Source organism: Symphalangus syndactylus, chromosome 15, assembly GCF_028878055.3.
Source record: "Symphalangus syndactylus isolate Jambi chromosome 15, NHGRI_mSymSyn1-v2.1_pri, whole genome shotgun sequence".
In the NCBI taxonomy this organism is placed as follows: domain Eukaryota; kingdom Metazoa; phylum Chordata; class Mammalia; order Primates; family Hylobatidae; genus Symphalangus; species Symphalangus syndactylus.
In genome coordinates this window covers 7,251,754-7,264,468 of record NC_072437.2, presented here as the reverse complement: position 1 = coordinate 7,264,468, position 12,715 = coordinate 7,251,754, and the positions used below count along the sequence as shown (strand labels likewise).

At 58.3% G+C, this 12,715-nt stretch overlaps 1 protein-coding gene across 33 annotated transcripts in view; it reads left to right on the top strand.

The window, feature by feature from the left end:
- Positions 1–12,715, top strand: part of MCF2L (MCF.2 cell line derived transforming sequence like) — a 204,822-nt gene that overhangs the window by 183,913 nt on the left and 8,194 nt on the right. For 14 of the 33 annotated variants that reach the window (XM_063618534.1, XM_063618535.1, XM_055245304.2 and 11 more), the window contains 13 exons: positions 615–681; positions 2,748–2,863; positions 4,432–4,501; positions 5,616–5,708; positions 5,805–5,897; positions 6,559–6,684; positions 7,707–7,928; positions 8,203–8,295; positions 8,827–8,905; positions 9,063–9,129; positions 9,895–10,013; positions 10,358–10,450; positions 11,450–12,710. In XM_063618534.1, coding sequence (XP_063474604.1) covers positions 615–681; positions 2,748–2,863; positions 4,432–4,501; positions 5,616–5,708; positions 5,805–5,897; positions 6,559–6,684; positions 7,707–7,928; positions 8,203–8,295; positions 8,827–8,905; positions 9,063–9,129; positions 9,895–10,013; positions 10,358–10,450; positions 11,450–12,129 — 1,918 coding nt within the window. In that variant the 3' untranslated portion in view covers positions 12,130–12,710. Of the gene's footprint in view, positions 1–614; positions 682–2,747; positions 2,864–4,431; positions 4,502–5,615; positions 5,709–5,804; positions 5,898–6,558; positions 6,685–7,706; positions 7,929–8,202; positions 8,296–8,826; positions 8,906–9,062; positions 9,130–9,894; positions 12,711–12,715 lie in introns of those variants that run through there. The other 19 variants (XM_055245320.2, XM_063618545.1, XM_055245325.2 and 16 more) reach the window with 6 other exon arrangements.

Sequence of the window (12,715 nt, the reverse complement as noted above, 5' to 3'; positions counted from 1 at the left end):
GCAGCCTGGACCACCAGGTGCCCTCAGCCACTCGAGTGGACGCCTCACAGGGCTTTTGGGTTGGCCCTTGAGGCTCCGTCCCGGCCTTTCTGTGTGTGAGGGCGCCGGCAGGGGGCAGCTCCGGCGATGCCAGACCCCCGCCCTGGCCACGAGGGCCCACACAGATACCCACCATGAGGAAGGCTCAGGGAGGCCGGGCAGCGGGCGGGTGTCTTCTTGGTAGAACGGACTCGGGTGGATTCTAGGGATGGATCCTGGGGTAGGATGACTTGCCCACGAGCATGGGGAACTGAGCTCATTTTGCGCAGGTGGAACCCAAAAGCCCAGGAGGCGAGTCAGGGAATCCCTCCTACCAGGCGGTGTGTGCCAGGCCAGGGGCAAGACAGTGCTGGCCATTCTGGGAACCAGGGAGGCTTCAGCCGCCATCTGCAGGGTCTGAGGCCATGAGCTGGGAGGGGAGCCCCAAGGAGCGTCCAGCCCATGGGCTTTGCGTCGCCGCCAGTCCCCTCTCGCTGGGCAGGCCATCATTCTAGGTGGCACCTGTGAGACTGGAGCAGACCATTCCTGCCCTCCCAGTGCTAACCATTTTTGCTCTCCACATGACCTGCCACCAGGCACGTGATGAGCGAGCTCCTGGACACAGAACGGGCCTACGTGGAGGAGCTGCTGTGCGTCCTGGAGGTGAGGCTGGACTTGGGGAGCGCCGACCGCCACGCGGACTCACCTGGGCCAGCTGGTGGGGCTTCCTCTGACAGCTGCTGCTGGGAGCAGCCTGCTGTCCACCAAATGCATGTGAGAGAGTGTCCACAGCAGCCTGGTCACAGCAGCCCCAGATGGGGAGCCCCTGAGGGCCTATCAGCAAGACACGGACCAGGCAGCTCAGGGGGGTCCGCACAGGGGACGAGTGTAGTAACAAGAAAGAGGAGCTAACACACAACAGATGAACGAACCACACACACACACCATCACCAACACAGGCCACAGGGTGCATGCGATTCCCAGCATGGAGCACTCCAAGGCAAGCAAAACTGGTCTGACGTGGGAGGCGGATTAGAGGTGACCTTGGCAGTGGGCTGTTGCCTGGGTGAGCTTGATGTGAGTGGTGGTCACCTGAGTGTAGACAGGCGTCTCATTCACCCGGTGTGCACAGGTGGTGATCACCTGAGTGTAGACAGCAAGTGTGCACGGGTGGTCGTCACTTGAGTATAGATGGGTCTCTGATTCACTGAGTGTGCACAGGTGGTGGTCACCTGAGTGTTGGCAGGTCTCTGATTCACCAAGTGTACACAGATGGTGCTCACTCGAGTATAGACGGGTGTCTGAGTCATTGTGTGCAGGTGGCGGTCACCTGAGTGTAGACGGGTGTCTGATTCACCAAGTGTTCATAGGTGGTAGTCACCCAAGTGTAGACAGGTGTCTGATTCACCAAGTGTTCACAGGTGGTGGTCACCCGAGTGTAGACGGGTGTCTGAGTCACCAAGTGTGCACAGGTGGTCACCCAAGTGTAGACAGGTGTCTGATTCACCAAGTGTTCACAGGTGGTGGTCACCCGAGTGTAGACGGGTGTCTGAGTCACCAAGTGTTCACAGGTGGTGGTCACCCGAGTGTAGACGGGTGTCTGAGTCACCAAGTGTGCACAGGTGGTCACCCAAGTGTAGACAGGTGTCTGATTCACCAAGTGTTCACAGGTGGTGGTCACCCGAGTGTAGACGGGTGTCTGAGTCACCAAGTGTGCACAGGTGGTCACCCAAGTGTAGACAGGTGTCTGATTCACCAAGTGTTCACAGGTGGTGGTCACCCGAGTGTAGACGGGTGTCTGAGTCACCAAGTGTTCACAGGTGGTGGTCACCCGAGTGTAGACGGGTGTCTGAGTCACCAAGTGTGCACAGGTGGTCACCCAAGTGTAGACAGGTGTCTGATTCACCAAGTGTTCACAGGTGGTGGTCACCCGAGTGTAGACGGGTGTCTGAGTCACCAAGTGTGCACAGGTGGTCACCCAAGTGTAGACAGGTGTCTGATTCACCAAGTGTTCACAGGTGGTCACCCGAGTGTAGACGGGTGTCTGAGTCACCGAGTATGCACAGGTGGTGGTCACCCAAGTGTAGACAGGTGTCTGATTCACCAAGTGTTCACAGGTGGTGGTCACCCAAGTGTAGACGGGTGTCTGAGTCACCGAGTGTGCACAGGTGGTGGTCACCCGAGTGTAGACAGGTGTCTGATTTACTGAGTGTGAGCAGGTGGTGGTCACCCGAGTGTAGACAGGTGTCTGAGTCACCGAGTGTTCACAGGTGGTGGTCACCCAAGTGTAGACGGGTGTCTGATTCACCAAGCGTTCACAGGTGGTGGTCACCCAAGTGTAGACGGATGTCTGAGTCACCGAGTGTGCACAGGTGGTGGTCACCCGAGTGTAGACAGGTGTCTGATTTACTGAGTGTGAGCAGGTGGTGGTCACCCAAGTGTAGACATAAGATTTATGCCCTCTGTTTCAGTTACACCTGAATCATAAAAGGTGAAAAGGGAGAAGGGTAGAACCTCCACCCCATTCCCCCAAATTGGTGCTGTTCATAATGTTTTTGCTTTGGTGGATGCCTGTCCAGATAACTTAGAAATCACCCGAGAATAAAGATGAAGGGACGGCCTGGCCCACAGATGAGCCGGCATGCCTGGCCCACCTGCCGCACCACAGCCTGATGCTGTGGGTGGGCTGCAGCCCAGGACCCCCGCCGACCTCTGCGCTCTCCCTGCAGGGCTACGCCGCAGAGATGGATAACCCGCTGATGGCTCACCTCCTGTCAACAGGCCTTCACAACAAGAAGGATGTTTTGTTTGGAAACATGGAGGAAATCTATCACTTCCACAACAGGTGGGCCCTTCCCCCCGACACAGGCACGCACCTGTGATCTCTTGCAGCTAATGATGCTGGCTTCAGGGGGCTGGAATAGGGGGGAGGCCGGGCCAGTCTGGCTAGGGAGGGGCGCCCAAGGGGTGGACTCACAGAGGCACAGGCATGAGTGTGGGTACATGGGGCCATCTGAGTGCCCACGTGGCACCGTGCCTGATGGCTTGCATCTAGGCAGCTGAGTTGTGAGCCACCAGCCGTGAGGAGAGGGCTCTGAGCCCCCGAGGGCACCCTGTTTTGTGGTGCGGGAAATGGGACCTGCCTGCCCCTCATCCCCTCCTCATCCTGCTGGGCAGGTGGAAGCCGGAACCCCCTCCCAGGTGTGTATTCAGCCCTTTGGGGGGTCACCGAAGGCCACACCACATAGCAAGGCCTGTTTTGCTCCCAAGCTCTTGAAAAGGATGGCAAACTAGGCGTTCCTTACCCATCTTGGGGGCTGCTTGTCCCCGGAGCGACCCGTGGCCTCTCCAGTGCGGGTGGTCTGTCTGGCCTCTTGTCCTCCACTCCTCTGAGCTGTTTGGCTGCTTTAACACACTTTTGGGGAGCTCATGGGAAGGTGTAGGGTGGGCATGCAGTGCAGAATGCCAGGGAGGCTGCAGTGGACGGCCCCGGCTGTGTGTCCTGGAAGGAGCCCACGTGAGTGGCTCCCGTGAGGTCACGTGCTTGGGGACCAGCGTGCCCCACTGGCCATGGGAATCGCCAGTGCTTGGGACGTTGTTCTGATCCCTGTTTCTTGCCCCCTGCCATGATCATCACCTCACCTGCCACTTACAAGGAGGCAGCAGGTCTGCAGTTGACCACCAAGAAGCCTTCCACATCCACGGAGCTTGGGCAGAACCTTAGTGTCCCTTAGTATCTGTCCTCATGGCCCCCAGGGTCTCGGCCAGTCCCGCATGCAGGGGTCCCCACAGCTTTAAGCTGTTGTGCTCATGCCCCAAATCCACCCCCCAGATGGTTTTCCCCTCCAGCTGGATTTCCTCCAGGGGACAGATGCAAGTCAGAAACTAAAGGGAAAACAGCCCAGGAGTCGGGATGGCCCTGCCTAGGGCCAGGGCTCGGGGTGTGTCTGCAGAGAACCCACAGACCTACGGCCAGTTATGGGGGTGGCGCCTCCACCTGGGGCAGGGCCAGGGCTCAGGGTGTGTCTGCAGAGAACCCACAGACCCACGGCCAGTTATGGGGGTGGCGCCTCCAGGGCGCTGAAAGGTCCCATCTCTGTCTTTGCCTGTGGCCCTGTGAGCCATGTGTGTGCTGAGGGAAAAGCAGCTCTCTCCAACTTCTGTGTGCAGCCAAGGCCAGAAATATAAGGAGACTCAGCCTGGGGCTGCACCTGCTGGCACCTGAGAGCTTGGTGCTCAGGACAGGCGTGGCTGCAGGGTCCCCAAGTCATGCGGGGCATTGTTGCCACATAGTGGCTTAAATTGTCCAGAGCAAGGCATAAAAGGCTTCTGAAAAATGATGTCTATCCATTTGTCACTGATCCATGTGACTCGGCCTGTCTTTCTTACTACTTAAAAACCTTCTTTGTCTAGGATATTCCTCAGGGAGCTGGAAAACTACACCGACTGCCCAGAACTGGTTGGAAGATGCTTTCTGGAGAGGGTACGTGGTGTTTGGATGTATATTTTGTCACAACTTCTTAAAATTACTGAATAATGACTTCAGATTCTACTGCAAGTTCCCATTCTAACCAACTGAAATCACAAAATACTGATGTTTTCAATTGGGCTGAGATAACATGATGCTCCTGTACCCCCAGAACCTCCTGTGCCCCAGAACCTCCTGAACCCCAGAACCTCCTGTACCCCCAGAACCTCCTGAGCCCCAGAACCTCCTGTACCCCAGAACCTCCTGAACCCCAGAACTTCCTGTACCCCCAGAACCTCCTGAACCCCAGAACCTCCTGTGCCCCCAGAACCTCCTGTACCCAGAACCTCCTGAACTCCAGAACCTCCTGTACCCCCAGAACCTCCTGTACCCCCAGAACCTCCTGTGCCCCAGAACCTCCTGAACCCCAGAACCTCCTGTGTCCCAGAACCTCCTGTACCCCAGAACCTCCTGAGCCCCAGAACCCCCTGAACCCCCTGAGCCCCCAGAACCTCCTGTACCCCAGAACCTCCTTTACCCCCGGAACCTGTGCCCCAGAACCTCCTGTACCCCCAGAACCTCCTGTGCCCTTAGAAACTTCTGAGCCCTGTGCCTTAAACCCTCCTGTGCCCCTAGAACCGTCTGTGCCCTGAGTGCCCAGGAGCACCTGCACTTCACAGTGGGGTTAGGGTCTGTTTTTTGCTAAATAACAGGTAATTTATAAAACTGCCAGAGAAAATGCTAGGAGTTCTATTATATAAACAAATCGACAAACCACACCATAAATGGCCTTCTAAGAATGGCTGCGGTGGAACCCCGTCTCCACTCCACGCCTGTGCTCTGGGAAGTCAGGGAGGACAGGGAGCCCCATTAATGGAGGGCAGGCCCCCCAGCGGAGCCTGGGAGCCAGTGCTGGCCCTCAGAAGCTGTGGGGCCAGCAGCCATGCCTCGCGGGGCCGGGAAGACGCTGCGTGATGTGCTGCCCATCCCTCACTGTGTGATGCGGTGCCCGTCCCTCACTGCGTGATGCGGTGCCCGTCCCTCACTGCGTGATGCGGTGCCCGTCCCTCACTGTGTGATGCGATGCCCGTCCCTCACGGCGTGATGCGGTGCCTGTCCCTTGGTGCAGATGGAGGATTTCCAGATCTACGAGAAGTACTGTCAGAACAAGCCCCGCTCCGAGAGCCTGTGGAGACAGTGCTCTGACTGCCCGTTCTTCCAGGTTTGTCCCCGGGCCTTCCTTTAGAACTCCCTTTCCTAACTGACTCCTGAGGAATAATGAAAATTGTGCAAACCGAAGGCTCTGGGTTGGTTCCAGGAATGCCAGAGGAAGCTGGACCACAAGCTGAGCCTGGACTCCTACCTGCTGAAGCCAGTGCAGAGGATCACCAAGTACCAGCTGCTGCTCAAGGTGGGCTCCGCAGTGACTGTGGCCTGGCCTCCCCAGGCACCTGCTGGCCAGGTATCTGTGCTGCCCTGGGGCCCCGTCCCCATTGCGCCCTGCCCCTCCCAGGCCAAGGGCACCTCCTCTGAGCCTGTGCTGAGGCTGGGATGCCTTTTGAGGTCCTACTGTGCGCCGCTGTTAGGGGTCTGAGGACGCAGTTGAGCAGATGAGTCCCCGTCCCCATGGGTTTGCACACAGCCCAGCCCGCATAGGATTCTGTGTGATGTGCTGACCCGTCCCTCCAGAGTGGAGCCACGCCCGGATTAGCTGGAACACAGCAGGGATGTGGGGCGGCCTAGACTGGGGATTCCAGCTATGAGTTTGCCATGTGGGTCCCTCTAACCTTCAGGCAGGAAACTGCAACTCCGTGCCTTTGGCCAGGGTTAGGGTAGCGAGAGGAAACTCCCCGGGGAGCAGGTGCGAGGGGTCTGCACCTGGCAGGGGTGCTGCCCCATCTGCAGCACCACTCAGTCTGTCCCAGCTGCAGGAGGACAGGCAGGGCAGCTCCCCACAGACCAGGGGAGGGTGAGCAGCGTCCCTACCTCGTGCCAAACTCCTGAGTGGTCTGTTCCAGGGAAGCCAGAGCTCTCCGTGTCCTGACACGGTTGCCTCACCCCATGCCCCTCAGGAAATGCTGAAATACAGCAAGAACTGCGAGGGGGCTGAGGACCTGCAGGAGGCGCTGAGCTCCATCCTGGGCATCCTGAAGGCCGTGAACGACTCCATGCACCTCATTGCTATCACCGGCTATGACGTAAGGCGCCCAGACGCCCGGTCTTCCCCTCTGCCTCCGCGGAATACGCCAGCCCAGCAACTCGGCGGCCTCCCTGCACACCCCCCACACTTTGGTGTGAATGTGCAGGTTCTGGGCAGGAGCTCTGGGGTGGTCCCTAGATGAGCCCACTCCCAGGCCCCACAGCCAGGTCCACAGACCCCACTGGGCTCTCTGGGATGTGGAGAAAATCAGGAAGCGTCCCCTGCTTGGAGGGCACCCATCTCCAGCAGGAATGCAGCTCAGACCTCCTCACCCCTTGTCTTCTCCTGGGGAGGAGGCATGGCTCGGAGCAGACGTAACGTCTGTTTTCTGGGCTGCGATTTGCAGGCTGGTGACTTAGAGCAAGTAGCCCCAGAAGGCAGATGTCACTTTCCCCATAGAACCCCACGTCAGGTCAGCTGATTCATCTTTTGCCCGTCTTTATGTCCACCCAGCACTTATTCTCAGGTTTGGTTTTTTTTTTAACAGAGTTGATTTGTTGCAGCAATTTTTGGTTTGTGAGATAATTGAGTGTAAATCAGAGGCCCTGAGGCTTCCCCTAGTGTTGACATCTAGTATGGGTGCCGCACCTGCCACACGTGGTGAACCAGCGCTGATGCTGATTAGTGACTGAGGGCTGTTCCCCTCGGGGCTCACTCTGGGTGCTGTGCCTTCTGCGGTTTGGACAGGCGTGTTAACGTCCTGCACCCAGCGCTAGAGCATCACACAGAGCAGCTTCACTGTCCTAGAAGCCCACGTGCCCCACCAGTCCATCCCTCCTCCCCCAGCCCCTGATACCCACTGACCTGTCACAGTCTCCACCAGCTTACCTTTCCTGGGACACCCTGCAGCTGGAATCCCACCATGGGTGGGCTTTGCAGAGTGGCTGCTTTCACTCAGCGATGTGTGTCCATGGCCCGAGGCCCATCCCGTTCTGAACACACCCTGCTTTCACTCAGCGATGCATGTCCATGGCCCCAGTCCTGTCCATTCTGAACACACCCCTGCTGTCGCACATTTAGGGGAATCTCGGCGACCTGGGCAAGCTGCTGATGCAGGGCTCATTCAGCGTCTGGACCGACCACAAGAGGGGCCACACCAAGGTGAAGGAGCTGGCCAGGTTCAAGCCCATGCAGCGGCACCTGTTCCTGCACGAGAAGGCGGTGCTCTTCTGCAAGAAGCGGGAGGAGAACGGGGAGGGGTATGAAAAAGCTCCCTCCTACAGCTACAAGCAGTCCTTAAACGTAAGTGAGGCCGGGTCCGCAGCAGCACGCTCCTGGCCACAGACTCCGAGGGGGGGGAAATCTGTAACTGGGTCCCTGTTGCCACAAACCTGGGCCTGAGGTGGCCACGCTGACACCCAGCTCTCAGCCTTAAGTGTGGGGGTGGGGTATTCTGCCATTCTTAGCCCTCATCCCCAAAGCATTTCCATCATTTCATGCCTGCACCAACACCTTTTTAAAACAAGGCAGTGGGTTCACTGTGCATGTGAACCCCGTCTCCACTCTCTGCTCGCAGATGGCTGCCGTCGGCATTACGGAGAACGTGAAGGGAGACACTAAGAAGTTTGAGATCTGGTACAACGCGCGCGAGGAGGTCTACATCGTCCAGGTGGGCCACCCACCCTGCCCCTGGCCTCTTACACATTGCCGAGAACGGTTTCTCATGGGAACCGGTGCTAGAATCTGCCACAAAGTTGCATCGAGGCCAGGAGCAGCCGCTGTACACTTCAGGGCGCCGCCCTGGGCTGTCTTCACCCTGAGCTGGACCCAGGATGAAATGTGGGGAAAAGTACACATCAGAGGGGGTGCTGTGAGGAAATGGGCTCGCCCTCCCCAGGGGAGCTCGTGCATCCCTGGACGGCGCAAGTGTGCGTCTGGCATGCAGGGCCGATTCTCACAGTGGGGAGGGTGCCGTGCCCTGGGTGCCCGGCACAGCTCTTCTTCAGTCAGTCTCGTGTATGGGGCACAGAGGGTCCGGCAACCCAGGGCCAGCCCACAGTGCTTCCCTCCTCTCCCCTCACACGCAGCCATCTGACCTTTGACTCCTAAGATTATCCTTGGATGTTCCCAGAGTGAAACTGAAGCGTGTTTCCTCGGGGGCCTGAGTACTCACCTCCTGGCGTTTCTTTTGGGGAAACAGGCGCCAACTCCTGAGATTAAAGCCGCATGGGTGAATGAAATTCGGAAAGTGCTGACCAGCCAGCTGCAGGCTTGTCGAGGTGAGGCTGTCTTCAAGCGATCGTTTTCCCGTAGCTTCCGCTTCAGGTGCATTTTTACATATGTTCAAAGCAACCACACAGTCCCCGCATGTGCAAGGTGCCTTGGCGTTAAAGTAAAGATGCTCGTCCATGTGGTTTGTCTGCTCCCTCCTCGCAGAAGCCAGCCAGCACCGGGCACTGGAGCAGTCGCAGAGCCTGCCCCTGCCGGCCCCGACCAGCACCAGGTGAGAACGGACACGCCGCCGCAGGCCTGCATTTCTGGAGCACTCCCAAGTGGGGCATTTGCACGCCAGGGTCCTCAGCCTCTGTCAGTGGGACCCGGTGGTTATTGGGGTTTTCCTTGAGGCCCCTGGTGTTGATGTGCTGATGGGTCAGTCCCAGATGGTGCACTTCACAGATGTGTGCCTCCGGCAATGCCCAGTCCCTCTCCAGCTCTTCCCGAGGTGGGCTGTTTCACAGCACGGCAGCGCACACACAGCCTGTCCAGATCACAGCCATGCCCCAGCCTTCCTGAGACAGTCGGTGCTCAGCTGGGAGCCGGTACTGATGGCCCAGCACACGCGTGGGCACATTTCAGACTCCGACCCTGACCGTGGCTTTGTCGTGTCTCTTCTGCCTTGTTTTTTCTTTATTTTATTCATCCACTTACTTTTTTCACTTTATCCTATTTCTTATATAAGCTACCTTTAATCATTCATGGAACAGGATATGGCCTAAATAAATAATCCGTAGAACAGTAGTTTTAAAAAAGAAACACTCCCCTGCCCCACCCCACCCCCAAAAAAAAACCTCGTACTTCAGAGCGAGTAGCGTGGGCGTCTGCTCTCATCCAGCCTGTCCAGGTTTAACTTAGAAACATGTGCAGGAGATGCTGCTTTAGGATCAAGCCGGGAGCTCAGAGATATCTGAATGCCTCAGGTCCACAGAGCGTTCTGAAAAACTAACCAGGCAACATACTATTTCCTTTTTGATTTGTCTGATGTCAACAGTCCCTCCAGAGGAAACTCAAGGAACGTCAAGAAGCTGGAAGAGAGGAAAACAGACCCCCTGAGCCTGGAGGGATACGTCAGCTCAGCGCCACTGACAAAGCCCCCCGAAAAGGGCAGAGGTGGGTGTGTGCAGGGACCAGGCCTCACAGGGAGGCCTCACGTGGAGCTGCTCACGGAGTGCTCACTGCATCTGAGAAACGTGCGCTTCCTGCAGTGTGAAGAAGGTTTGCAGAGCGTGCAGGGCCCCGTGCTCCCCTCTTAACAGAGCCCTAGGACCCCACAGAAGAGCCCCTCCCTCTCGTTGCTCTGCACCCCTGCGTCAGCTAGGCCAGCCCCACAAGGAGCCTCGGCCGAGACCCAGCGTGCAACCCGGAGCCGCCCTGGGCCCTCCCCACCACAGCCGGACCCGCCTCCGCAGCGGGTTGCGATGCGCTCTGCATGGTTTCTTTCTCTTCCTTCGTAGATGACACGGTCACTAGCTCTGCCTCAGAAAGCTCTGTGCTTTCCAGAAAGCGCTTTACCGTGCAGGGCTTTGCTAACCTCAAAGGTCAGAAAGGTAAAAGTAGCGCCTGCCTGAAACCCACCCTCACCGTGGTGGCGTCTGTCATGCATCGTGTGTGACCATTCGTGCCTCCTTCATCACAAGGGCAGCCACACAAAAGCGTTTCTTTCCACCCAATCACGTGTTCGCTGATGCTGTGTCTCGCACACAGACACCAGAGTTATCCTTTAGGGGTGGCTTTCCTTTGGGAAATGAAGGCGAGCTTTTCAAATGGAGGCTTGCTCAGAAACGGAGCTGTCCTTGCTTTCCAGGCCCCCTCCTTCCTCTCCGTGCCCCTCACCCCCGCCTTCTCAGGTGAGTTCCCTGCAGGGTGCTGACCTTTCCGGCTGCATGTCTCTGCTCCGCCCGGTGGCAGAGGCCGCTCAGCCATCTTCTGGGGCATCCGCTAGTGAACAGGGCTGACGGGACCCTTGAGACGGAGACGTCTAATGCCCTGCTCATCTGCGAGAGCTCCACGATGGGAAATCCGTGGCGGGGGAATGGGCCCAGGAGGCCCTGGAAGCCGGCCCTGGCATGCAGGCAGCTCTTCTGGAAAGCCCTGAAGGCCAGCGTGGACAAGGGCTCTTCCCAGAGAATTAGGAGTGTTTTCCAATTTATAAAATGCTTTTAAGTTGGCCTGAAACTTGAAACAAACAAACAACAGATTCCGATGCTGCAAACTCTGCTAGCGCAGAACTAAGAAAACGTCCCTAGAGATGGGCCCCGAAAGGACGCCTCTGAGTGCCGCAGCCCCCACTCGCACACCCTCCTGGCCCCTCCTTCACCGCGCGGCCCCTCGGCTCCCTGCGTTTTGCTCACAGAAGCTCCTTTTTCATCAGTGGAAAGGGGCCAAAATGTGGGTGTCCCCTCCCGGCACGAGCGCGGGTCAGCCTCCTCGCCGCCTCCCTCCGTCCTTCACGCTCTCTCTCCGGTTGTATTTCTGCCTCCTCCTCCTCTCTGCCGTTCCTCACACTCTCTCTCCGGTTGTATTTCTGCCTCCTCCTCCTCTTGCAGCTTCTCCTACCAGTCCTGACAAAAAAGCCAAGCGGCATGAAGTAAAGAGCGACCCGACTCCCTTTGGTGTGCGAGGTAGAGTGGCACCCTCGGGCACGGCACCCACTCTGCGTCGGCAGGAAGCGCGGCCCTGCTGGCTGTCTGGTGGCCGTCAAGGCCACCTAAGGGGGACGCTCGTGTGGGTCTTTATGCTGCAGAGGCAGACACGCGGTTGTGTTCAATGTGTGATGCTCTGGCGACAGGTCCTCGAGGACAGCACGCCTCTCAGCCGACTCCTCACAGCAGGTCTATCCGGAGCCTGCAGAACTGCCCACCCCGTCAGTGGCTGCTGGCCACGGCTGCTGCGCTGGTCACCTGGCCGTGCTGGGTGGAGCTGGGTGGGGTCTCACTGCCCAGTGGCTGCTGTTGGCTATAGGGCATCCCGTTCCCCGCCCTTTCCTGTGGCACAGTTTGCCCCGACACTTCCTGCTGGGAACACAGAACATAGCAACTGGCAGGGCCGACCCAGACCCTCCTTTCCTGGGGCCGATGAGGCCCAGCTCCCTGTGGAACCTGGCCCTTCTCGTTTCCTGCCTCCCTTATATTCTGAGGGTGAAAACTGCCCCGCGAAGCCTAGAGACCTCCCCTGTCCTGTTGAGGACCCTCAAGTGCAGGGAGGGGGCTCATGTTTGCAATCTTGAGTTTTCAAAAATTTGCAAAGGTTCCTGGGGGTGTAAGCAGAACCAGCCTCCCCATCCCGCCCGCCTCCACAGCCTCTTCACATGACGCTGCAAGCCTCATGGATCCAGGCAGAAACTGTGGCCACCCTGGGCGTGAGTTCAGAGGCAGGGAGCTGGCCCGGCGTTACTGACCGTCCTGCCTGCAAGTGGGTGGGCGCCCGGCTTGCTGCTTCGAGGCCCCAGGGGCTTGGGACAAGGGAGTCATTTCCCTGTTGACAGTCTCCCGGGAGAGGCTACTCTTGTCTGTCAAACCCTCTCCGCTTGTGAGCTGGAGTTGGCAGAGCCGGTCCCTGGTGGAGAAGGTGGGCTGGGCGGGCCCTGTGGGCCAAATGCCGCTTCTGCTGCACTTTGGCCAAGCTCAGCCTCTGCTTCCGTCTCGTCATCCGTAAGTGAAGACAGTGCAGCCTTGCAGGGTCTCGAGGAAGCCAGTGTGGTGTTGAAGCCGGGCCACTGCCCGTGGGTCATTTCCCCTGTGGTCGGTGGTAGTGAGCCCAGGTGGTCCTGGGTGGCCTGGGCGCTGCCCAGCGCCCGCTCCCCAAGCCCTGCA